The sequence below is a fragment of the Symphodus melops genome (assembly GCF_947650265.1).
Source record: "Symphodus melops genome assembly, chromosome: 13".
Lineage (NCBI taxonomy): Eukaryota > Metazoa > Chordata > Actinopteri > Labriformes > Labridae > Symphodus > Symphodus melops.
This window is the reverse complement of record NC_136703.1, coordinates 13,012,242-13,037,537: the sequence shown is the minus strand read 5'-3', so window position 1 is coordinate 13,037,537 and position 25,296 is coordinate 13,012,242. Positions and strand designations below refer to the sequence as shown.

Sequence of the window (25,296 nt, the reverse complement as noted above, 5' to 3'; positions counted from 1 at the left end):
AAAAATGCAGGATTTAATGAAGAGTGGGTTTCTGAGGCTGCATCTGAACTTTGCTGAGCTGGAATGGGGGTGATGGTCGGAGGAAGGTCACAGCGATAACAATGAAATGATAAACTGATTGTGGAAGAGAGAGAACAGGTTTTAAAATTGACCGCAGCAGGTTGGATTTTTAGTTAAAGAGTTAAGGCCCCAAATCAGCTGATCAACAGCCTGGCGATGGCGGAAGTGGAGGAGAGGGAGTGGCTAAGTTAAATGAGAGAATATAACCAGTCTTCCTGCTTGAACTTACACTGAGCTCCATGTTTAGCCAAATAGTCTCTTAGACCATAAAGCAAAACAGAAACATGTTTTTTGGAGTCCCTTAGATTTTGCTGTCATATTTCACTGAAGGATGATAAATTAATATATATATATATATATATATATATATATATGTATCCTACATTTAGATGATTTGAGGCTACATTAACTTTTGTTCTTTGAGTTCCCCAACACCCACAGCACCACACCCCAAGATCTCACCACAATAATTGAATAACAAACGTTTTTTTTTCTCACATTAAATAATATGATTGTACTATAATTGATAAATCTTCTGACGAGAAGCATGCAGTCGACAAACAGCTGATTCAATTCGAACCACTGACAGAAAAGTTTCAGGAATAAAATTCCCACTGCATCCACGTATCAAGTCACCGCATATTTGGACAGTGCGTTACAACAGCAAAATAAACAATGACACAGCATTAAAATGAAATTAGAGGTCTCCTTAGAAAATAATGTGTTTGCATGCCTGATGTACAGAGGCTGTTGTCTCTACAATAAATACAAAGACTGAAAATACATCTCAAATACAAAAAAAACAAAAACTTTATGACTTCAAAGCAATAAGCTGAGAGGACAATTGAAGGACGTTTTTATCTTCATTATGACTCAGAGAATTTCAGGTGTTAAAATAAATGTGAAGTAGAAGCACAGTTGTTGTTCTGCATGGCTTTAGATTTACCTGATGCCCTGTGTGATGTATTTGCTATTCTTTGCTTTGTGATTAAAAATAACAAGACAAAAATGACACATGTATGATATTTTATCGGAATTGTGCATTTTATTCAGATTAACAGTGTGGTTGCCATAACAAAATCTAGGCATATTGTAAACATCAACACTTCCCTGTCTCTCATGGCAGTGTTCTATTGATTTCTATGTAAGCTCAGTGATTTAAAACACCTGTCTTAAGCGCAATTAGACACATTTGACTTGATAAATCTTGACCTTTTATCACAAGGAAGACCAATATGAGCTGAAACATTGATTCATTTATTGGAAAAAATGTATCGATTGCATCAGAATTATGCTGATGTGGCTGTCTTCTTTTACCTGCAATGTATATACACGAGCCAGCAGCTGGCGAGAGCAAATGTGCATGTTAGCTTATGTTCTCTGTAACCTATCTCTGAATCGGTTTATGTATATTCCAGAAAAACAAGCCAGATGTATCACCTGTGTACTGCAGATTTCTATTATATCTTCATGATCTGTTGAAACAATGGTGGCTAAAATATTTAAGACGCAGCTGGAGAGATATCCTTCCATGTCCATTCTGCTCAATCAAAAGCAAAATAAAATATATTGCTGTGAACAGATTCTTATCTTGCAGCAGATTGCAGGACAGACCGATGAAGAAAATAAACAAGATTACGAGTGCTGGCAGTGGAGGGATGAAATAATGAGCGTGCTGCTTATCCATGATGGGTGAGATTAAGTGTATCCATGGAAAAAGAAACAGCAGGCTTACAGTGTTAGAAGACAGTTCAGGATAAGGGGCTGCTGCTGGGGTTAATTTATACTGAAAAGCTTTAGGCTCTTTTCCCCAAAACATTTATCAGGTGGGTTTTATAGCTATAGAAAAATTAGCTGGTGCCGTCTCAAAAGGCTTCACACATTATGGCAGCAATGGCCCCACTGAGACGGTCAAAAAATCGGTGCAAGTGGAGAATACTGGCAAATAAATGCATGTTTCTTCTAATTATATAAGAATGCCATTGGCATAAACAACCAGCTAATGTTCTCACCAAGTTTGAAGGACACAATTGGTTGAACTTTTTCAATCACGTTTGTCGTTCATTTCAACCAATCACGCACACGAAACCTTTATGTAAAGTTTTGGAACCTTTCTTGTTTTTGCTATTCCTCCTCTATCTTTAGAGGAGGATCTTTTTGAGGTTGAGCCTTGAAGAATCCTTCAGGTGAAGCATGAGTCACAATATATTTCTGAAATAAATGGTTGTTTCGTTCCCACCTTAAATTTAACGTATTCACTCTTCAATCTGCTGAAACAACATTTACAATGTATGAGTTGTGCCACACAGAACACTTAGTGATTGTCCAATGGATGACTTGGTTTTGATTTGGAATCTGTGATACTGTAGCTGAGTGAAAATAGATTTTTTCTTCTGCTAAAATGCAGAGTTGTGATTTAAACTGTAAAAATCCCAGATTGGTTATGTAAGAGTCCTTTCATTGATTTCTCTACTTTCATCTGTGTCTGCTTTACTTCCTTTTTCTAACAGGTAATAACTAACATGGTGCATTTTAGATGACTTTTTAAAGTGCTTGTTAAGCAAGCAATTTCTTCCCCAGACACACCATCACATCCTGACTGGCTTCTCAGTGAATTGGTTATTCATAAATTTTCATTAGCGTTCAATAGAAGTGGAGATATAGTCAAATATAGGCTAATTAAAGTCCAAAAGTCTCACACTGCCCTGATTCTCCCAGGCTAATGAAAGATTTATATTCTTTTCTTCAGATGTCGAATAGTTCTTTTAAATTAAATCTGCAGAGAGATCAGCCGTGTAATGGCTTCTGTGGAGCCTCTATTGTGTGGGGAGCTTATTAAGCTTTAATAGTTTCATCCCACAATATCCTGTTGTTCTGAAAAAGGGAGGAATTGATACTGTATATTTTACTTAGCGGTCTAACTGCAGCATTTTCACAGGAGTACACCTTATTCTTTTCTTTTGTCTGTTTCTTCCACTGGCTCATGAGATCCACTGATTCTTTAAATCAGGAGATGACCATGGCAGTGTATGTTCTAGGTTTTATTTAAGTTAATAAATAATGGTTTCTTCATACAGAAAAACATGTTTTTTAATGATACAATATTTCAGTTTCTGTGAGATGTATTGCCGTCATCTCGACAACGTCAGTCTTTTTTTTTGGCTGAGGTTTTTCTTTTGAATGTAACTACAGTAATGTTTGTTCATATCTCTGCTATTTCAAGTTTTCTGCATTACAAGTTTTTCCCCCCTGATCTTTCTTTCTTTATTTTACTAACATACTAAATATTTTAGGGCATAATTTTCACAGAGGATAGGGTGAACGTGAACTTTTCAAATATTCCATTTTCATCCCAGTCACTTTCCCCATATCAGTTTGATTTTCTTACTGAATTCTCTCTGAACATGATTCTCCTACTTTCCAGCCACCACAGTCAACATGATAAGAGATCAGCATTATATTAGAGTCTCCCTCAGCTTTTACCATGCACTCAGAGAAACAAGGAGCAAATACTACTGGACTTGTTTGACCTCTTAGGCTACCTACAAGCTCCCCATATCTTTCTGATGGGTGTTGTATGTGGGTTTGAAAGGAATACAAGGAGACATTAAACATGGCTAAAAGATACTACCTTCCCATCTGTTTCAGTTTTTTGTCTTTCAAGATTTATTATGGGTAACTTTCCTTTAATTGATGTGACAGTGGAGGGAGTAGGAAACAGGAGAGAGAGAGTGAGGAATGACATGTGGGAAAAGAGTTACAGGCTGGACCCCAACCCAGGCTGTCCACTTGGAGGATAATATCATCCATGGGGACCTAACCACTGGGCTGCATATGCGCTCCTCTTCTGGTTCTGTTTGTGTGTAAATTAAGTAATTTGATTCTTATTTTGATTCAGTCATACCATTAATGTTCTTACTAAAAGATGCTGCTCTTGAACGTCACTCAACGATAGAGTTGTCTTTACAGAAAAAATAATCAGAAACTGATCAGCGAGGCCTACTGCATAGTAATGAGAAAGACGATGACTTTTATATGTCATGTAAAATGCAAATGAAAGGGTTTAACCACACACAGCACAAACACACACACAAGCCTCTGAAACCAGTTCTACATACTTGTTTATTTGCCCGCACTTTATTAAACAAAATCGTCAATCTGCTCATTCATGTCTTCTTTGTTGGATATTTTCCAGCACATGCTGGTGAGATCGTAGATGCACTGTTGCTGCTTTCTCTATCCCATCGTTTTACATACAATATCCTACCCCGCCCAGATTTCCAAGACTGCAGGGATTTCACATTACAAAGACACCTACCATATGGTGTTTGTCTAACTGAGAGGGGGGGAATGTCAATATGACACCGATAGGTTTGTTGTCTATTTTCAACCACTGCAGTGATTCAAGGTGACACACAAACCAGTGAAGTGGCTGTCTCTAGAGCTGAAGAAAATAGAATAAGAGGAGATGCTGATGGAGAGAATTATCATATAAAAAGACACAGTGAGACAATCAAGGAAATATTTCTATTTGCTTACTTCTACTGTATGTGGGAAAAGTATTGGATCAGTCTGTAGTGGGGCGTTAAAGGCCAATGTCAAATTAATGAACTATTTTATTTTTAATCATTTGTGCATGGAGCAACATATGACTCCAGAAAAAAAGTTAGAAACATGAAAGATGTCTTAAAAAGGAACTGCTCAAAAGAAAAAATAAACAGAAAGGCCTCCAGCTACTGGTCGTATCCAAGAAGACCTGCAAAACAGACCACAATACTGCAGCATCAGTCAAAAGCAATCTGTATTGATTTCGTAGTCTCAAAGGAATTTGTGAGCTCGGCTCTTAAATAAATCCCAACTTTGCTTCATAAGTGAAATATAGAAGATAAGGCAAACCAATGAGCTCAATACAGACATACAATGGTTATAAGATGTAAGACTGACCCCTCAACTCCCTGTGTTTCCATGCTGTTGGCCTGTTTGTTTCACAGTACTGCTCTCTAAGGGGCACTGAGAAGAACACGATCTCTGATCCTGTTCATCCTCATAGTAAAGCAGCAGCTGTTCGACCAAAGATGATTAAAATGTGACGATCAAACTGGTCATTTTAAAGATGCACAATATAACATTTGATGTCACTCACTGCAGAGCTAAGCTAATATTGGAGGGTGGACCCTCCATGTAAGGCCCTGATTACCTGACTGTAATTGGCAGGTTGACTGACAGTTTCCACTGTCCTGCATTCTCCCTTTACTCAAACTCACCATCCTGCTTTTCTAGTAAAATCCTGAAAACTAACCAGAAAAATCAGCAGAGACGTTCCAATTGAGGCAGCATGCCATTGTAACAATTCCCCTTTGTCCACTGAGAGGTCTGGCTCAATGCTGATTAATGAGCTGGGATCCGAGTCTCCCCAGGAGGAGGCCACCATTATCTTGGATACTGTGCTTGTGGGAATTTCTGAATGGAGCTGAAGTCAGGAAAGGCAATCAGTGTTAATCACAATGAAAGAGCACACACTTTGATCTGAGCTCCCCTTTTCCTCCGCTCTACGTTTTTCAGGTGGAAAAGGAAAAAATCCAGTGGACACTAGTTAGGCCATGTTTAGTTTCTTACCATTATAGGCACATGAATAAAACATCTCTTATAGTTTTTGGAAGTACTGCACTGCTGCTTTTCCAGACTTTTGGAAGAGAACGAAAAACATCAATTTTCCATCGATCATACGACAGCCAATAAGAAACATCTTCCTCGGTGTGCCAAGTCATTTAGCCAGCTGTAGCAACTCATCCTGTGTTTATGGGGAACATTTTAGAGACTTCTCTGTGGGATGCGTTTGTGATTTTGACTTTTATTTGTGTGCAGTTAAATCTTAAAATGTTTTGATTTATTTTTTATTTTATTTGTTTATTTGAGCAGTTGTAATTCTGCTCAAAAGGAGTGGGCCGAAGCAGAAGCTTATAAATTAGAGATTTATAGGAGATTTATAGGTCTTTACTGTTTATATATATTTCAACACATTGCTTGGGATCCTGTTAAATACACCGAAATGTATCCTTTCTCTGTTTCCTCATGCCAAACTATAAAAGTCTCGATAAGATGTTGTTCTGATAATAAACCTGGCTGTCAGCGCTATCCTGGGTTTTGTTTTGTCACACCTCCTCTCAGATGAGAAATTGAGAGCATAGTGAAAGCTGGCAGAGCCTCATTAAACTGCAGCATCGAGCTTTTGCTGCTTCTCTTTTATAAACAGCTTCCTTTCCCTCATTCATCTGTTTCAGGACTCAGATTCACTTCACAGTGGCCATTGATTTCACTGCATCAAATGGTGAGTGTTATGGTACCATCACCCCACATTGCTTTCATTTATCCTCCAATGTACGACTGTGTAGTTTTTCCATGAATCAAAGATGGAGCTCCAGTTTTCTTTCTGCTTGTAATAGTCTATCAAGTGTCTTGTTAAACTCTTACAAAGAGTACATAAAGCGTTATAAATGATTAGGATATGTATTAAGAACAGGTAAACACAATTTATCCAGCACAAAATACAAGAAATTAATAGGTTGAGTACAAAGGTCACATACAACAGTGGAGTCAAACAGGATGACATGGTGTTTTTTCTTCTTAACGAGGCAAACCAAATTAAAAATGTGATATGTGATTTAGAAAGAAATAGTATATGTCGAAATAGCCAGTCGTGGTATTTACATACATACAATTTTTTACAGTTTACTTTTGGGCCTTTATTGGATGGGGGGGGGGGGGACATGCAGCAAAGGACCAAGGTCAAATTTGAACCCTTAGCTGCTGCGTAAAGGTCAGGGGACAATAACCTCTGTACATGTGGCGCATGACAAAACCGCTAGGCTATAAGCGCTCTCACAGTTCAGTAAATTTTAAAATCTATTTTTAATCAACTTTGTTTATCTCTTTCATGTGTAACTATGAGTTATTATTACATGACCATAAATATAAAGAATCATGTTACATATTTGACTTTATTCCGAATGAGACAATTCTACAAAGTAACTAGCTTTTACTTTTGTTCTTTGTTTTACTTCTTTTTTTCTCTTGAATGAGCAGAATCATTTTTCATGATCAATCCAGAAATATTTCAAATATAACTTTTAAACATACAGTATATTCCAGTATAACGCTGGGATAACATCAAGCTCCATCTCTGGTTCAGAACATCCAATTTAGTCCCCGTTCACACATGTTTCCCCGGCTGCAGCTGTCAGTTTGATGTCAGTCTGAAGGTCTGCATCACTGACTCTGACTCCTCTTGTCATGAAAGGAAATCCCTCCCAGTCCACTTCACTTCACTACATGAACCCGTACCAGATGAATGCCTATGCCATGGCCCTGAAGGCTGTGGGAGAGATCATCCAGGACTACGACAGCGATAAGATGTTCCCTGCGCTGGGATTCGGTGCTAAGCTGCCCCCTGATGGGCGAGTCTCCCACGAGTTCCCTTTGGTGAGTGCACGTATGGATAAGTATGTTTTCATGTGCAATATGGATGTGTGCATTTTGAGCTGATTGCCGCAACACCTCCGACATGCATAATTCAGAGTCAATCCCATTTACCTTTTATAGTGCAAATCAGGCTGTGTGAGGCTGAAGGATTTTTAAATCAATTTGGCTTCTCCCTGCCAACGAGTGTTTTCTGCCTGCCACATAGTACAGTCTAATGAGGAGTCTGTCTACAGGCTAACGTCTGCATCACTCCATGTTTCCACTGAAATTAGCAAATTAAGATTCATCTCAGCGTATAATTGAAGCTTCATTCTTTCACGCTCTAGTCCTGTAAGTGAGTTTGAAAGTAAAATTATAGTCCAGGTTGAACTGTTAATCATTTATGTGTGTTAGAAACAACCCTTATAGTTAAACAAATGAGTCTTTTAAGCAAAGTTTGATACTGTTGGGGTCAAGAATGCTTTCAAACGTCACTGAGGCCTTACAGCGAAACTATTCATAGCATCAAAGGTGTACCACACTTCAATAGGCCACCTTATACTGTATTCCTCTGCGGTCACAGCTGGGTTTATATGCTGCGGACTGAGTTCAAAGCTACCTGCAACATGACCTCTGCACTGTAAAGAGCATATGTAGTCATTTTTAATCTGACTGAAGTGTTTTCATCTACATTCATCTATCCAAGAAACAAAGAATCTAGATTAGCCTGTAGCTTAACTTTGATAAGAAGCAGTAGTCAAATTTTATTTGGCTTTATGAAATGCACCCTACATGTCGAGAAATAAATAGTGGGTGTTGGATTTATTAGAGAACCGTGACTGACTTTTTAACATGTTAGATGTAAATAAAAACCTTCTAGATATGATTATTTCATGGAGGCTGGCAAAAGAGTTGACTCGCACACTGAGCACAAATTCATCCCCTACAAGCACTATTTTAACACATCAAGGAATTCTCAACAACAACAGAACATAATACTGGGTCAGATGTAATTATGTTTAGTTTAATTTAGTTTATTAGTTTAGCTGTCAGGAACCATGTATAAAAATAATATTAGTCTCAGAAAAAAGATGCTTTGAACCAGATTATAGCAGTTTGCTTATTTCCATCTGCAGTCCCCGGGCAGGTCAACACAAAGTTTTGAAAGTTTCACACTGTTTTTATAAGATATAATTATGGAATATACTTCACTCCTTACTTCCATCTTGTACTTTTTCTCAAAATCTGTGAGCTGCATGATGGTAGAACTCCGTTTTCAGCATTAATCATTAATTACTCCTAAACAGACAGTGAGATGAATTGAATAATCAATAAATCACTATAGTATTCTTTTTCTCATTATGAGCCATTTAAAGAGATTACATTTATGTTAATCTAATTTTAGAAGACAGATTGTAAACAAGCCTCTTTTTCAGTAATTTATATGAATATCAAATGTCCTCATCATTATATGACAGGCTTTTTCTTTCTACAGACCCTCATGGGGTTAATGTTTTGCTTTGCTGCAGTCATGTAGAGTAGACTCTCCAGTGTGTCAGTACCATATAGAATGTTCATAATAATCACCAATTGGTTTCTAAAAGACTATTGAGGAAGCTTATCTATGGTGGTTTCCATATTGGAAATGCTGACTCTCCTGATCTTTGGGTCAACCTAATTGAAAGGGCCTTGAGCCTCCCAACAAACACTAAATGCTTGCACTCAGATCTGTCACAAATCCTTATTTCTGGGTCTTTTGGAGCCAGACTCAAGCAGACACTTGAGGAACCACCGTTTTTTTGCACATTGGCTTCATTTTTCCACCTGGAGGTTGCTGCTTGGTCAGTACACTGCAACGTCAGTGATAAGATAAAATGCGGTGCGCTTTTGTCATTTAAAAGTTTCACACTGTTTTTAAAGGCTGGTGTAAAGACACCAGTTGTGGTATGACTGAGACAAAGGTTATCTGCATTAGCTATATACATTTATGTCGTGTTTTATTGTATTCAGACTGTAATACTATATTGAACATAGTGTTTTATTTTCAGTTCATGCTTTGTTTTTGCTTTTCTTAGAATGGCAACATTGAGAATCCCTACTGTAACGGCATGGAGGGGATCCTCGATGCTTACCATCAAAGCCTTAAGACGGTTCAGCTGTATGGACCCACCAACTTCTCTCCTGTTGTGAATCATGTGGCGAGGTAAAAGCACACACAGCTGTCCTAGTGAGCATTAGAAAGCATATCTACGCAGAACCCTTTGTAAATTACCTTCCCCTGATGCGCACACTGTCACGTTTAGAAGACAGTGAGTGATGTTTTCTTTGAATGGAGATGAACAAGTGAAGGGAACATAAACTATCAGCTTCATGCCTGATATAAAAAGAAATGGTTAGCATGCATTTTCTTTGGGCACCTTCGTCCTCCTGAGTGCAGACCAAGCGGACATCAACTATAAGTTATTGTGTCAGGTACATAAATGTATGTTTGTGTATACGTGCAATGTAGCATAAATAAAATGCAGTGTTTCCATCGAACATCACACTGTCTTAGAAAAAAAAATGAATATCATGAATTTAAAGACTGTCTCTACTGATGTGAGTGTAACAGCATAGATAGATAGATAAACACTATTCTGACCCCAAACTGTTTTTGAATACTGGACTCAACACCACTCCAAAGTTAGTTTTCTGTAGTCATTGAACACTCAATCTGGGACTTAAGGCTCAGTAGTGATGATTCATGACTTTGCTTGTACTTGAAATATAATGATTCACTCTTGGCATCAACTTTAGAATAGATTTCCTGTAGTGTTAAACTAGATTAAAAACAACTTCACAAGGAAATGCTCAACTTTTAACACCACATCCAGATTTGATAAACACTTGAAAATGTTTTGCATACCATTTACACTTACACCAGGTTTTTATGCCCAATAAATAATGTTGCATTAAATGCGAAGTGAAAACTTCATATATTTAAACACGTACATCTGTATTCAGAACTAGTGACATAGGTCATCTTTTACTACAATGTTAAAAAGATAAAAAATAATCTATACACAAATGGATCTCATCATTGATGACTGTAGGTTTTGCATTCAGCACAAGCAGAGAGCTGATTTCATTATTGAGAGCTGACAGTGCTTTCCAATGGCCCGAAGGGGGTGATGCAGAGAGCATGCTAGATAATCGATGTTAAGTATGATGTTAATTTGTTAGTAAATATAATATCCAAGACGGGCCTGTAGACTAGTTATGATAACATATTGCATTTATTAATATGATTATTTTTCTTTGGGGTTCAATGTCTCCGGTGAGCACGGCCCACATTGTTGTCTGGCAGGTTAGGAAGAGGAACGTCTCATTGGTCTGGAACACACCTGTATTCAACTGGACCCACTCTGACCCATAACAGCCAAATTTAACAAATCAAAAGCGAGATTGAGGGCTGATCTTTGACCTGACCTTGGCTCTCATGATGATGTATGATGTATTTTCTCCTGTTTTTGCTCATCAAGTCAGGTCAGAAGAGTGCTAGGCAATCAATAATCCTCTGAAAGAATAAGACTGCAGCACTTGCATAAACAGTTTAATAAATTATTCATGGAGCAGCCAGTGATGGGCAATTGAAACTAGGCCACACTCTCTGTGGAGTCTCGAATGGGTTTCATAACAGTGCATGGATAGACCTCTGAGACACGAGGAGCTATACAGCAGATTTGACTGCTTTACACATCTATATAAAGCTTTTGTGTCACACACTGGTCGACATGGGACTTTGTTTCTCAAGAACATGTTCTTTAATGTTTTTTTTCCCCTGCTTTTGACACTGAGGCGGCTGACCTGATGCTCCTAGACTTTTCTGTCTGGTTGCTCTCTGTGTTTGTTGTAGTCAGTAAACATGTATCTGTTTTAGTGTTTTATCATGACCTGTGTTTGTTTGCTGATGATTCCTCTGTTTTAGGTATGCAGCAGCGGTGCAGGACGGCTCTCAATACTTCGTCCTGCTCATCATTACTGATGGGGTCATATCAGACATGGCTCAGACCAAGGAGGCCATAGTGAATGTAAGTACTGCTCTGAAAACACCCGCAGCATGTAAACTCCCCTCCCCCTCTCTCGTTCCCTTTGCTCTGCAGGGCTTTATATTGCAGGTGCTTAAAGTTGACTGTGGCACTTCTACCAGTCTTTCTGTTACTTCCAGGGGTTTATAAACTAGCCACTAGATTTGAGGATTTATGGGATGTTTTTGCTCCACTTGTTTCTCCCCCTTTGCTGGGGTGTTCTGTTTGTCCAATATGTTTCCTTTTTTATTGAGTCCCTCAGGAGGCTGAGGGGCTTAGCTGAGATTCTCTCTCAGGTCAACAGGTTCGCTTTATTAGAGGCATAGGTCTTCTCCAGCACATCGTCTGCGACAACTCTTGATTCTCTAATTCCTTTCCTGCATTCTGCATATTTACTGGAGCTCATACAAAGTCGCAGTGTAAATGCCCTGGAAAGAAATGAAGTTGGCCCTCACAGCAGCACAGAGCACTGACCCCCAGCAGACTGGGTTTAAAGGGAATTTGCGACTGTTAATCAAACCCTTCGAACAGCCACACCTTCCTTTTAAGATCTTGTCTGCTGCTCTGCACTGCTCAGCCTGAAGCTGCCCTGCTCTGCTGACCACCTGACTGCTCTCCCCACAGATAAAAGGACTGAGTGACCTGCTTCACTCGGCTTTTAGTCTTTGCACTGAAAAAGGAATACTTGCAACACACAAATATGGGTGCAGTTAGTTTCTTATTTGTGTTTTCTGATAACCTCAATGACTGAAAATGGCAGATATATATATACTGGTTCTTAACAGACTGTAGTGTAATGTTCATTTTACCCTTCTTGTTCCAAATAACCACACTTCATGACAAAAAAGACTGCAGTTCTTTTTGGCTCTGTTTTTATTTTTTTTTCTCAGTGATTGTCATTTCAGCTCTGTCACTCCCCACTCGACCCCCACGTTTATGGCGTTGTGTACATTGAATAAAAGTTGTGAGATGAGAGAATGTGAAAGCAAGCAAGGGCGGTGGATGCATGAGAGAAAGAGAAAAATAATAATATGACTATATTATAGAAAAATCTATCTGAAAGTTGATAAGGGAGTAAAATGTCGACTCAGCAAACAGGACAGCCGTAGGGGCTCCTTTAAGCTCCACATTTTATATAAAGATTTTAAATGATGAAAGAGGTCTGTCTGTACGAGTTTGTGCAAAGGTATTAGATGAAGTCCACTGTTACAGTTTGTAGTCTGGATAAGAGGCTGGCTCAACCACTAACTAAATGAATATTTTGTTATTTTGAGACACAATAAGCAGCACATATTAATAATCTTGCAATCTTTGGACACTTACTAAATGAAATATATCATGCTATATCCTAAAAGTATATTATATATATAATTTTATTATATTAAATTAGAAGAGCTGTACATACCTTAATATGGTTTGTTCAGTGTTGCGTCTCTGGCATCTTATAGGGCATATAAATATAGGTATTTGAAGGAATCTCTTTCATAAATGGTGCATATATTACAGATTAATGTGTTGCAAAACAAAGCCCCAGATAAGTGATTTGTAATTACTTTCAATTAGTATTTGATGTTTCATGTAAGAATTTGATGTAACTCTTTGTTATACCAAACTTGGTCAACTTGTCTTTTTCTCTTCACATCACAAACTGTAACCTTAAGATGCCATAACTTCCACCAAACTGGGACTTTGAATGAAAATTAAAGGAGAAATGTGGATTTTAATATTGAGGCTCATGAACTAAACAAGCTGGTTGCCAAAGTGTAAGCATTTGCAATAAAAACATTATTCACCATGCATCTATGTGATTTCCAATCCTCTTGCCTCTCAGTTAAGGATACCTATGAGGCATAAAAAAGTTTGTCTTTAAATTCAATTGATTGTTATGATGAGAACAAGCATCTGCTACCAGTGTCTGTGTATTTATTGTGTGTATAGTATGTGGGAGAAGAGGAGGGAGTGTGTGTTCAGACAAATTGATGGATTGAGACTCCCCTGAGTGACTTTATGGTACAGGAGAAGTAACAAATGATGTAGGCTGAATAATTCAGCTCTGGATACAGAATCTGATCTGGTATTTATAGCTTTTTGCTTGTGGGGTCTTTGGCTGCTGTGAAAGATGCCAACGGGCTGCTTGTGTTCAGTATAAGATCAAGACGCCATGAGGAATGAGTCCGCTGGAGGGAAAGATAACATGAAAAAAGATGTGGCAGAGAAAAACGATCAAGAATATGGAGATGGTGGTTCTTGTCTGTCTACTCCCTGTTCAGGAGATTTTTCCGAGGGAAGCTGACCTACTTTTACCCCCGTTAATGCACTTCAACCAGCATATATCATTCATTCATGCCGGAGTTTCCACCTTTTTTACATCAGGACTGTGTTTGGATTCACGACAGGGAAAAACCTGAACACTGCATACCGTCCACAAGAGAAGCCTGGTTGAATCTTTATTTATCAGGCTTGGGTTTTGTTAGTTCATATAAGACAAATATCTCTTCTATTCTAATGTTCTGACATTACATTATTAAAACTTCATGAATTAAGGTTCATGTAAGTGTTTTAACTTAATCATGTTTCTAAATGAAATCTTTACTCTTTCTCTTTTTGTGCTTTCATCAACCTAACATTGCTTTATGATTTATTCACTTGCTGTTCCTCCATCTTTACACTATATGGAGCTGAAATATTCTGCTATAAACCGGCTGTTGCCATAACCTTTTTGCCCCTGGGTTGAATAATGTTTTTCAAATTTTCTCTCAGTCCCTGGAGAACCCAAACTACGCAACATAATGTGATGTGAAACACAGAGAAGACACTGTTATGATGTCCTTTATGTTAACATTATTATATTATATTTGTTATTACATATGTAATTCAGTGTCTCTTAAGGACTGTGCTTGTAGATTAAAACAGTTTGCAGAATGGGACAAATACAAACAACTGATAATGTAAGCACGATATAATCTGATGAAAGTATGATGTCATGCTCTATATCAGCAAGTATAGTACATGAGCTCTTCTAAGCACCTGAGTGATGACTGACTTTTTGTTTTTGTTTTTCATAACAGGCTGCTAAACTCCCCATGTCCATTATCATTGTAGGAGTTGGCCAAGCTGAGTTTGATGGTGAGAACTGTGACCTAGCTTTTTCAGGCAGCAAAACGGTGAACGTTTGTGGCTGGGGATTTGTGTTTTTAAAGATTCTCACCATAGCAATCGATCAAATCTTTGGAAAAATATTGATCCACAGAAAGGTATTAAACCCATTTTTTCTTCAGCTATGGTTGAGCTTGATGGTGACGACATCAGGATTTCATCCCGGGGGAAGTTGGCAGAGAGAGACATTGTACAGGTGAGAGGTTTCTTATCATTGTCTCATTTTTTTCAAAGCTGCAGTGGTTAAACACTAAAAGTGCTTCAAGGTAGCATTATTAATTGTTTTTCTAATAGAAAATTACGTCAAATCAACTAAATGTCTGATTCTCTTGAGATACGGTTTAAAGGTATAATATGTTAAATTCTATGAGAATGTATACATTCAACTATCTAAATTAATTAAACAAGGACTAAACCTCTATTATATATTTTTTGTTGAATGCTTAGGCCTACATTACCTCAAATATTTCCAACTTTCATCAAAACCAGAGAAAGGCTTAGATAAGTTTATTGTTGGCATGCTACAAAGCACAAGTTTGTGCAGCGTCAGCGGTAATGCAGGTGTACCAAACTATCATGGTGAAGAAGGGGCTGAAGTGGAAGGTTAAGCTTTTGATTGACCAGTCCCTCGTCTATGGTCATAAGCTCTGGGTAACAACAAAAATGAAATCATCAATACAAATGAATTGTCCTCAGCAGGGTGACTTTGCTTAGCTTTAGAGATAGGACAAAGGAATAGAGCTGTTACTTCTCAATGAAAGGAGCTGGTATAGTTAGAAGAACCATCTGAATAGGGTGCCTCCAGTGAGCCTCCCTTTGGATTTTTTCCAACCACATTGAACTGGGACGAGACCCCAGGAGAGCGGGAGCTCACTGCAGGTTTTATATATATATATATGACCAGACCTTGAATAAGTAGAAGATGACGGATGGATGGACGAAAAGCTGGACAGACAGACAAATAACAGGAAGATACAGCACATTTTTTACAATTGCAGTCCCTACACTGTACAGTGAATGGCAGAACGTGCTTTCTGAAAATGACAAAATTCAAGAAAATACCTGGCTATATAAATAATAGCGTGGAACAACTCACCCTGCCAATTAAATTAAAGAACATCAAGGCCATAGCTCGTAATTTGTAATGAAAATGTGTTGTAGGAATGAACAATAGAACTTGTTTCTAGTAAAAATACTAACATCATCTGTATATTGTTAGAATCTTTCTTTTTTGTACAGTCACTTGTAAAAGTGCTTCTTGTAATACATGATTCTTTTTTTTATTAAGTCAAACATTTCTTTTCTTTGTCACAAAAGTTTGTCCCATTCAGAGACTACATGGACCGCACAGGTAACCATGTGTTAAGCATGGCACGGCTGGCTAAAGACGTGCTGGCTGAGATCCCGGACCAGTTGATCTTATACATGAAGAGCAGAGCAATTAAACCTAACCCTGTCCCACCAGCTTACTCTGTCGACAACCTTGCCCAGACCAACCCCGTGTGAGCCCCACAGACTGCTCTGTGTTGGGACAGATGGGAACCTGCATCCACACCCATCATTTAGGAAAATGGAAAAATCTTTGAGCTATTTAAAGAGAAGGTGTGACTCAATTTTGTTTCTGGAGCAATGAGGCCACTTAAAGGTGAATCTGCCAATGATCAGGGAGTTTTTTTCTCTCTGTAACTGCTGGAGGATGAAACAGCTAAAGGAGACTGGTGTAGGAAGAGGTTAAGTTGTTCACTGTCAAACCTGTCAAAGTGGTGATTTAATGGATAGCAAGTGAACCCGTAGAGAGAGCCTGATTGAAGGCATAAATATATTTAGATTGTGCCAGTTTGTATCATGTTTGTGATACCTTTTGGAATCGGTGTGTGTTGAACTAGGAAATCATGTGTATACTTAATTATGCATTTATTTATTGATTGATTTTTATTTTTTTTATTTTTTGGGGGGGGGCTTTAAAGTGTTGGGGTTAAAGTCAAATTTCCCCTTAAGTTTTCCTTCTTATATTTTGTGACAAGTGTAAAAAAAAACATTTCTACTTTGATAAGATCTGTTATCTAACAGCATGTGATAAAACCTAATAAGCAGTTTATGAGTTATTTAAGTGTTAGATCAGTTTTTGATTGCAGCCATGCTAAAGAGCAGTGATTCTCAAAACAGGGTTCCAGGACCCCCAGGGGCAATAATTTACAAAAAATTGTTAAAGTGTGCTGTATCATTGAAAAAGCATATCTACAAACTGGGACCTCTTGCACTAATAAAATCAGCTATTTTGTCTAACACTCTCGCCCACTTTAGTTTTGTGCTGATTGATCAACTCTGATATGATCGAGACATGTCTGTCACTTCATAGTCACAATAAAAGGAGAAAAAAAAATCAAAGTAAAGAAAACACCTCAGAGCCAACTCTTTCTCAAAGTTTATAAAATGAATTACTCGGAAAGTATAAATCTAGCCTAATTCTATTGTACCAAAGTACATGAATACATTATATTGATATGCTTATCGACATAATGAGGGGGTCCTTGGAAAAGTTTCTCACCTGAAAGGGGTCCATGGTCTAAAAAGTTTGAGAACCACTGCTATAGAGGACCTGCTGTGTGCCGGTGCCATACTGATTTTCCAGCATCACTTCTTACACATATTTTTAATATTTATACGTAACAGAAATTCCAAATGAAAGCACAAAGGTTATGAGCTTAATACGCTGAAAGTCATTATTCTAAACGAAACAGCAGCTACAACAAGGAAGATAATGGAAAGGAGTCCACATTATGTTTTCAGCTCAGCTATTTGTCTCCCACCATTAATTTAATACAAGATGACCAGAGGAAGAATGTTTATAAGAAAATGACTGATATATTCAAATGTAATTATATTTATTTTAAAAACAATATGTTTACAGAAGAAAAGATGAATAATTCAAAGTATATGCTTGCTTTTCCTGTTAGTATGCAGAGAGGGAAATAATACTGCATAAGCCATGCTGCCACATCTCATTCGTCATCCTGCGGTTTATGTTTATTTCCATTATTGTTGGTGTGGTTAGTGTTCATTGTGTGGGATTTTCTTTGAACTTTTCAAATACCCTACAAATAAACTTTGATAAGACTGATGTCAGCTTATACCCACTAGTTTGTCTCCCCCACATTTGTTTCCCACCCAGAACAGTCACCTTTTTGCAAACATCTTTTTGGTTTATTGTTTTTTAATAATCCTAAGACATTCAACATACAGTTAAACATTTCTTTTCAAAATCCTCTGAGATCTTAAATACTTATTTTGTTTTATTGTCCACTATGTTTAACAAGCTCACAGTATGGGAGAGTTCCTGGACAAAAAAAAGAAAGTTTCAATTAAAGCACAGAACTCTTTTTTTGTTGCTCGACATTGCAATACCATTTAAATACAACAGTACAATTTCATTTTGCAATTTCATTCAAACCAATTGTTGATATTCAAATGTGTTCACTGTATTTTTTGAATGACTGTGTACAGAGTAACAGCCATTGAGGCCCATGGAGTGCAAATCTTAATTTAACTCTTTATAAAGGCCATCTTTTTCATTTGTAGGTACTCAGTCACTCACTATCTTGATCCGAATGTGCCTAGTATATGGAAACATATCCAAATTCAGTTACCCAGGTGTTATTCTGCCAGAAGCAGCAGGTCTCACATTTAAGATACACAGACAAACAAGTGTTGCAAGATTAGGATTTTAACAGCTGCAGTGGCTGATACTCGCTGTCTCTACCTGCGTCTGTACTTTTTATACTTCACTCATAATCTTTGAAATAATGAAAATGAATAGTGTCACTCGGCCTTGTTGTACAATATTCAAAGTCAAGACTTGTTTACAATTCCGCAATGGCTATTTGCATTGTCTCAAGGACAAAGTGTCACATACATTGTTAATAAGTGAGTTGATCTTTAATCTGCATTGTTTTATTTTGTACTTTCACCACAGCAAGGCTAATGTTTACAAAGGTGTGTCATGTTCTCTGAGAATGTGAAAGTCTGATCTTTTATTCTGTTAGAGCAAACATGTTTACACGGTTTATGTTGCTTTGCTATCTTTTTGGCCGTTTAATGTTTACTGGCTAGAAGAGCAGAAGAGACAGTCTAATGGTTCTTCAGAATCTCAGATCAGAAGCATAAAACTCCTTCTGTCCATGATTCATATTTGGCTTTTTTGTTTTCCTGTTAAACTTAAATTAGTGATGATATATCTCTATCTCGGAGGACAGAACACATTTGAATCTGCAGCCAAATTCACTTGTTTACCAGGAGTGAAATGAGGCCATCGAGTCTATTTATAAAACACGTAAATACCAGCATACCTCAAAAGAAAGAATAAGCCATTCAAACCAAAAGGAAATAGTCAATGAATATTGATTTGTTATTGAATATAGTTTAAGAGTTATTATGAATGACTAAACTCAATTTGTCATATTTAATTTAAAAGAATAAACAATTTTTCCCTCTAATATTTAAAAAGCAGTGAAAAGTGAATCATTTCTCACCAAATAGTCAATAGGTCCTTATTTTGGCAGGTATGGGAAGTATGCTTCACTCATGTATTGAAATAGCATGAAGAGGAGAAATTCTAACATTGAATATAAAAAGGAGCTCAGCTGTATGTTTTGGGCACTCTACATATGTATGTAATTAATATAAATCAGCCTTTTTCCTCTGCGAGATTTTCTCCACAGGGAAATCAAAATCAACCCCCCTCAGTTATAAATAAATAAAATCAAATTATTATCATGAAACGTCAAATTATTTGAATAAAAAAAAAAAAGCAGCCCTAAAGATGTTTTTCCAACTAGACAGTTACTTATGTCATTGTCTCCATGGAAATGGCTTGAATTATTTCTTCAGATCAATTTAATCTGAGGCTGAACACTGATTATGTACATAAACCCATATGGATATTATGTGCCAAACTGTGTTCCACATTTGGTAAACTTGGCCTCAATGTGCATGCCAAATAGCAGGAAGTTAGTTATTCTGCCTTCATTTCACAATAAGTAAACCAGCCATGTGCACAGTTTGTTACTTGGGATGTTATTTGGGTTTAAAAAAAACAAAACAAAAAAAAACAGCCACTTCTAGCATGTTTCATGTCTGCTTCTTTCCAATTGGTTCCTATGAGACACATACTGTATGGGTTCTTCTCTCCACTACTCCTGTTTTATCCCAGGTTGTTTACATACCTCTCTTGGTCTCTGACTTGCATGCTGAAATTTTTCCAAACCAGGTGTTGGACATGATATTGTCGTCATGTGGTTTGTGAAATGCTTTGTAATGGATTGCCTTAACTGAGAATTAATAAAATATTGAATACTTGGCAGAAAATGTTTTTTTGAGTGTCTGTTTGCTGTAGATAAACGACCAACGAGGTTCAAGCGGGTACTCCTTAAGAAATGTCTCCCTTTTTTGCTCATTTTCTCTTGCAACGGTAAGATTGCACCTGTAGTACCTACAATGCAGTCCGTACACTACCTCATTCTCATGTCGTAGGCTATTACGGTGTAGATGGTTTTCTTTGTTTCTGGTTTTATAGACAAGTCAGCCTCTGAAGTGTCTTCTCTGAATAGAATTGTTGCTCAGCTTTTGAATTTATATTTCTACTTTCTTTTCTTTTTTTAAAATAAATCCATCATATTTCTTTCATTAGTTAAAAAAGCTGCTGTCATGAAATTTTATTGCATCTTTTTAACAAGATGGTGGATTTGTGTCTATCTATCCCACTGAGAGACACTGGAGTCCAATCAGCAATGAGCGCTGTCCTAACACAGAATCTGTTCTTGTCGAAATGTGTTTTTCTCTCCCTAATGAGATGCACTGCTGACGAAGCAACATGTCCACCTGGGGAGAAGGAGACAGCAGCTGGAGCCATAAATTAGCAGCCTGAGATCAAGCCAACACCTCCCTGTCCCACCCACTGACTGCTACAACAATAAGCACTGAGGGGCATCCAGGAAGAAAATCAACAGCTAATGGTATAGAATTAAAGCCTCCTTACGTAGATAACATTTCAATTGTACACTATGCAAAAATCATTCACAAGAGATTTCTGCTCACAACTAATTACAACAATTAGTCTGAGCTTCTGGCAGATGACATACTATGAGCCAAAAGGAAGTACTCGGAATAGTTATTCTCTCTGGAAATTGCACTTACAGTATTTGGTCAAGTCATAGTAAGACGTCACCTGTTAAATATCTATGCTTATTATTTAGCTACAGTCAGAAGTTTCACATTTAGCTTAGCTTAGCACAAAGATTTGCAATGGTGAAATTGCTGGTCTGGATCAGCCAGCACCGCTAATCCTCTATTATTGATTCAGTAAGTTATATCTCTTTTATTTAATCCACACACAAGTTTGAAAAAAAATGGTTAGCTGGGGTTTTTCAGTGATTACATCAAAATCAGGCACCTGTGGCTCTGTTAGTAGAGTTAGTCGTCTCTTATCTGGAAGGTCTGGGGTCAAATCACAAGCTCCTGTAGCCACGTCCTTGGGAAAGACACTTAACCCTTTGGTGCTCCTGTTGCTTGCTCGGCAGTGTATATGAGTGGGTATGAATGGAATTAGTTACTTCTGATGGACACTTTACAAAGCAGCCTAAACCATCAGTGTGTGAAGGTGTGTGAATGGGTAGGTATGACCTGCACAGTGTAAAAACACTTTGAGTAGTCAGAAGACCAGAAAAGTGCTATACAAGCTGAAATCCATTTACAATTTACCAAGTAACTTCCTGGAGTACTGATGTCACCACCAGGCAGCGACCCGTCATCAGTTGTGCCCAGTTAGACAGTCCAAGCTAAATATTATTTCCAACAAATATGAGAATTAAACTACAAAGAAGAAAATAAATAATTTTAACTGTCACAAGGCAGAAGTTTTTAGTTTCATGACTAATTTATTGCCTATTCTTTTAAGCACGTTTTTATACTTTGGGTTGTGTTTATCTTGTGATATAATTGAATGGCATTGTTGTTTTTATTAACACTCTCTTTTTATGCATGTTTTTAGTATAATTTAACTTCTGTTTTGGGAGACGGATCACCTATCAATCACAGCTGTGTAGCTTTTATTTTTTGACGGACATTCATTTTGCCGAATGAGGAGCTAAAACAGACTAACCACTTGTCCAATCGGCGGCCGACAAGGGGAGTTAAAAAGAAACTCAGCACAGACTGAGTAAGATGGAGGAGCTGGAGGGCAGAGGTAAGAGAGCCAACACGAGAACGGAGTACAGAGACAAGTGAGCGCAGCACGACACCAACAGAAAGCCAGCCACCACCGGGCCGGGGAAGACGCGAAGAATGCACGCAATGGCAGAGGATCTACGGTGGCCGGTAAGGGGCAAACGCTCAACAACTGATAAGATGACATTTAGTAAAACATGCAGCATGTTCAGAAACACTGCACATTCAAAAGCAAATGTAAACTCCCAAAACAAATGCAAAGACACAAATGCCCTGAAAAAACATAAACACGTTGCAAAACAAAAACGTGCTGCAAAAAGGCAAAACAACTGCATAAACATCAAATGCTCTTCAAGAAAAGAAGCTAAAAACACACATTCAGAAAACAGCAAATACAAAAACGCGCTACAAGTTCAGCCAGTGCTCCAGGTGCTCCAGGCCTGTCGTGGCGCTCTGTGGATTTTACAGTTTATTAAAGAGAGAGAGAGTAAGAGAGACAGCTAGGTACACAAAGTTTTGTTTAGATTAGGAAGCTATAGCGTTAAAAGACACAGAATAACATCAATAAACACGGAAATTGAAGCGATCCGACCGGGATTTGACATCTGACATCAGTCAGTTTAACTTAGTGACCCACGGAGAGCCCCAGGGGGCAGTCCAATAGGCTCCTTAAGCCAGGTAACAGTGCCGGTAGCTGAGCAGCCAAAGCCATCGATAACCCTGACCTGATTATTAAAGTTGTTTGTTTTTTGGAATATGTTATAAAGTCGTTTTTGTGCACAATAGACATAGCCCCGGAGAAATCGGTAGTGTTGATCGGTATGTGGTTTGATAATAAATCCAATTCTCCGTCCTCTTGCATCTAGCGTCCATCAGTAGAGACCTTAGCGGAGATTCAGTTAGCGCAGCCCAGGTATGCCTGAAGCCAAGCCCGGCACCTCACTACGCTCCTCCCCGGAGTCAAACGGAGCATGCGTTGTTTTAAACTATACCCTTTTAACCTACTTTTAGCAAAGAACGATTTTAGCAGTTTATTTCATTTTTACGTGGGTTTTAGGTTGATACAATTTAGAAGATCCTGGCTCTAACAAATAAATTGCTTTGCACAACCACATTGTTGTTTTATGCTGATAATTCAAAGAGTGTTGTGTATAATGACGTTTTACTCCATTTTTAAATCTCTGTTACCGTACCTTACATGACTCCAACATGATTGCCTTTATTTTTATTAGTTTCCAAATTGGTAAAGTTGATTATTGGCAACTGAAGTATCTGAAACATGAGGTAATATTTATCACTACATGAATGTTTGCTTGTTTGACCAGCTGGAAACATGGTGAATTATAAATAGAATTATCCTACTTTCTTGTTTTATCTATCCAACGTCATACTTCAAAGAGATGAATAAGAAATAAAACTCATGTCACATCTGAATTATTCACAGCTACTTGCAACATTTCATTAGGCAGAGAAAAACAATCAAGTGTATTTCTTAGATGGCACAGACTACGTGTGTATTTGTGATGATGTCTCTGTCTCCTGCCAAGGGACCTCTAACTCTGGTACATCGTGGTCGCTGTACACTGTCCCTATCCATATTTAATTAATGTGGTCCACTGTCAGGTTGAACAACAGCCACCAAACGCCCCCTTGGACTCTGTGTCTCTGTGTTTTTGATCTTTTCAACGGGGTGAAGACAGGTGTGCACGAAGTATCCCCACTCTAATAAGAGATCAGACTGGACTGCAGTCCCTGTATTGACCTGGAAACCAAAGCCAATCTTGTGCTTCTGGTGTGACATAGCAATGCCAGTGCTGCCCAATTAAAACAGAATCCAGGTTTTTCATAGCAGCAAATTGTGCTGTTTCAAGTCTGACAGTGGATGGAACAATTTCCACCACTGAACACACCTCAAATCAATAGAAAATATAAAACAGTTTCTTCAGAAGAACAAATGTTATAGAACCAATGACCACAGCTCCTTCCCTTTCTGCTTCTCAACATGAACTCCTTTCACCTTGAGGCAACAACACAGGTCTCTGTGAGCATCACAAATACACCTTCCTCGACAATCCACCAACCGCACTTGTCGGCTATAAATCATCATTAGTCCACCAATAAAGAAAGATATTAGAGGATTGAGTGAGTTTACTGTGTGCAACTACGGAGCCCGAGTGGAACTGTGGGTGGTTTCATATTACAGATTATATATGTGGGAGATTGTTCAACTGGGATTGCAGTTCATATAGAAAAAAAATGACAATCAATCATTTGGATTATCATGTCAGATTCACTAAAAGGAAAAACAAATCTGGCAAATATTTTCATCTGTTTATATTTGAACCAAAAGACACAACCAGATACTTTTGAATTACCTTGAGTATATCTGTATTAAAAAGTCATTAGTCATTATTAAAAAGAGGAGAGAGCTGGGCACCTCTGATATGATAGCTCTGACTTATCAGAGGGGAGTCCAGTGTGCTGAATATCATATTGTGGCACAGTGAGTCCACAGTGAGTCACCAAACAGGAGGATACTGAGAAGGTAAATAACAGTCTTACTTTTTCTGTAAAAAGTACACTGAATACGCCACGACATCAACTACTTGGAGAATTATTGTGTGCTTTAACAAGATTCTGATTACTTAGTCAGTGTTCAACATCATTAACCTCACTTATGGGTTTCCCTACAAAAGCTCTTCAAAATCAGATCATGTTTTTATTTTCTTTTATAGTATACTGTTATTAGAATCCAAACGTTTTCAATTAATCCAACTCTAAAAACCAACTCTACCAACTGAGCCACAGCTGCCTGACTCGGATATGTCTAGAAGTAACAATGTTTTCAAACCTGTGTGTAGATTATATAAAGGAGAGATTTAATTTCAATCAGGGACCATATGCAGTGCTGGCTGATCCCCTATGAGCCCCAACTAGAAGCTATCTAAAAAATGATTGTCGGAAAAATTATTTCAGTCTGAAAATCCCTGTGTGTATCATTTCAATTGTTTATTGCAGCAAAACATAGTCTTTGTTTGGTGTCAGGCTTCGACGTAATCATTCCTCTCTTTTATTTTACATGCAGTTTCGAGACATTGATGGGATTATACTGTATCTTTAACCCCCATGTCGGAGCCTACAGGTGGATGCTGGTGGTGTGGCTGAGCGAGAGTGCACTTCTGCTGCAGGTCAGAATTGGTAATGAGTGAGCAGAGGGAAAGTCTGGAAATCTTGCAGCCTAAATAGAACACTAATTGGAAGGAGGTGTTGTCAGGTGATTACTGAGAATGAGGCATGTCAAGTGTGAAATCGGTGCAGCTCGAGTTGACTGCTT

The 25,296-nt window shown here is 38.0% G+C and overlaps 1 protein-coding gene across 2 annotated transcripts in view; it reads left to right on the top strand.

Annotated features, from left to right (window-relative positions):
* The window catches only part of cpne5a (copine Va), a 68,135-nt gene extending 51,024 nt beyond the window's left edge, over positions 1-17,111 (top strand). For both annotated transcript variants that reach the window (XM_079359926.1, XM_079359925.1), the window contains 7 exons: positions 6,342-6,388; positions 7,358-7,539; positions 9,594-9,721; positions 11,486-11,588; positions 14,654-14,711; positions 14,864-14,937; positions 16,059-17,111. In XM_079359926.1, coding sequence (XP_079216052.1) covers positions 6,342-6,388; positions 7,358-7,539; positions 9,594-9,721; positions 11,486-11,588; positions 14,654-14,711; positions 14,864-14,937; positions 16,059-16,247 — 781 coding nt within the window. In that variant the 3' untranslated portion in view covers positions 16,248-17,111. The remainder of the gene's footprint in view (positions 1-6,341; positions 6,389-7,357; positions 7,540-9,593; positions 9,722-11,485; positions 11,589-14,653; positions 14,712-14,863; positions 14,938-16,058) is intronic.
* The last annotated feature ends 8,185 nt before the right edge of the window (positions 17,112-25,296 follow it).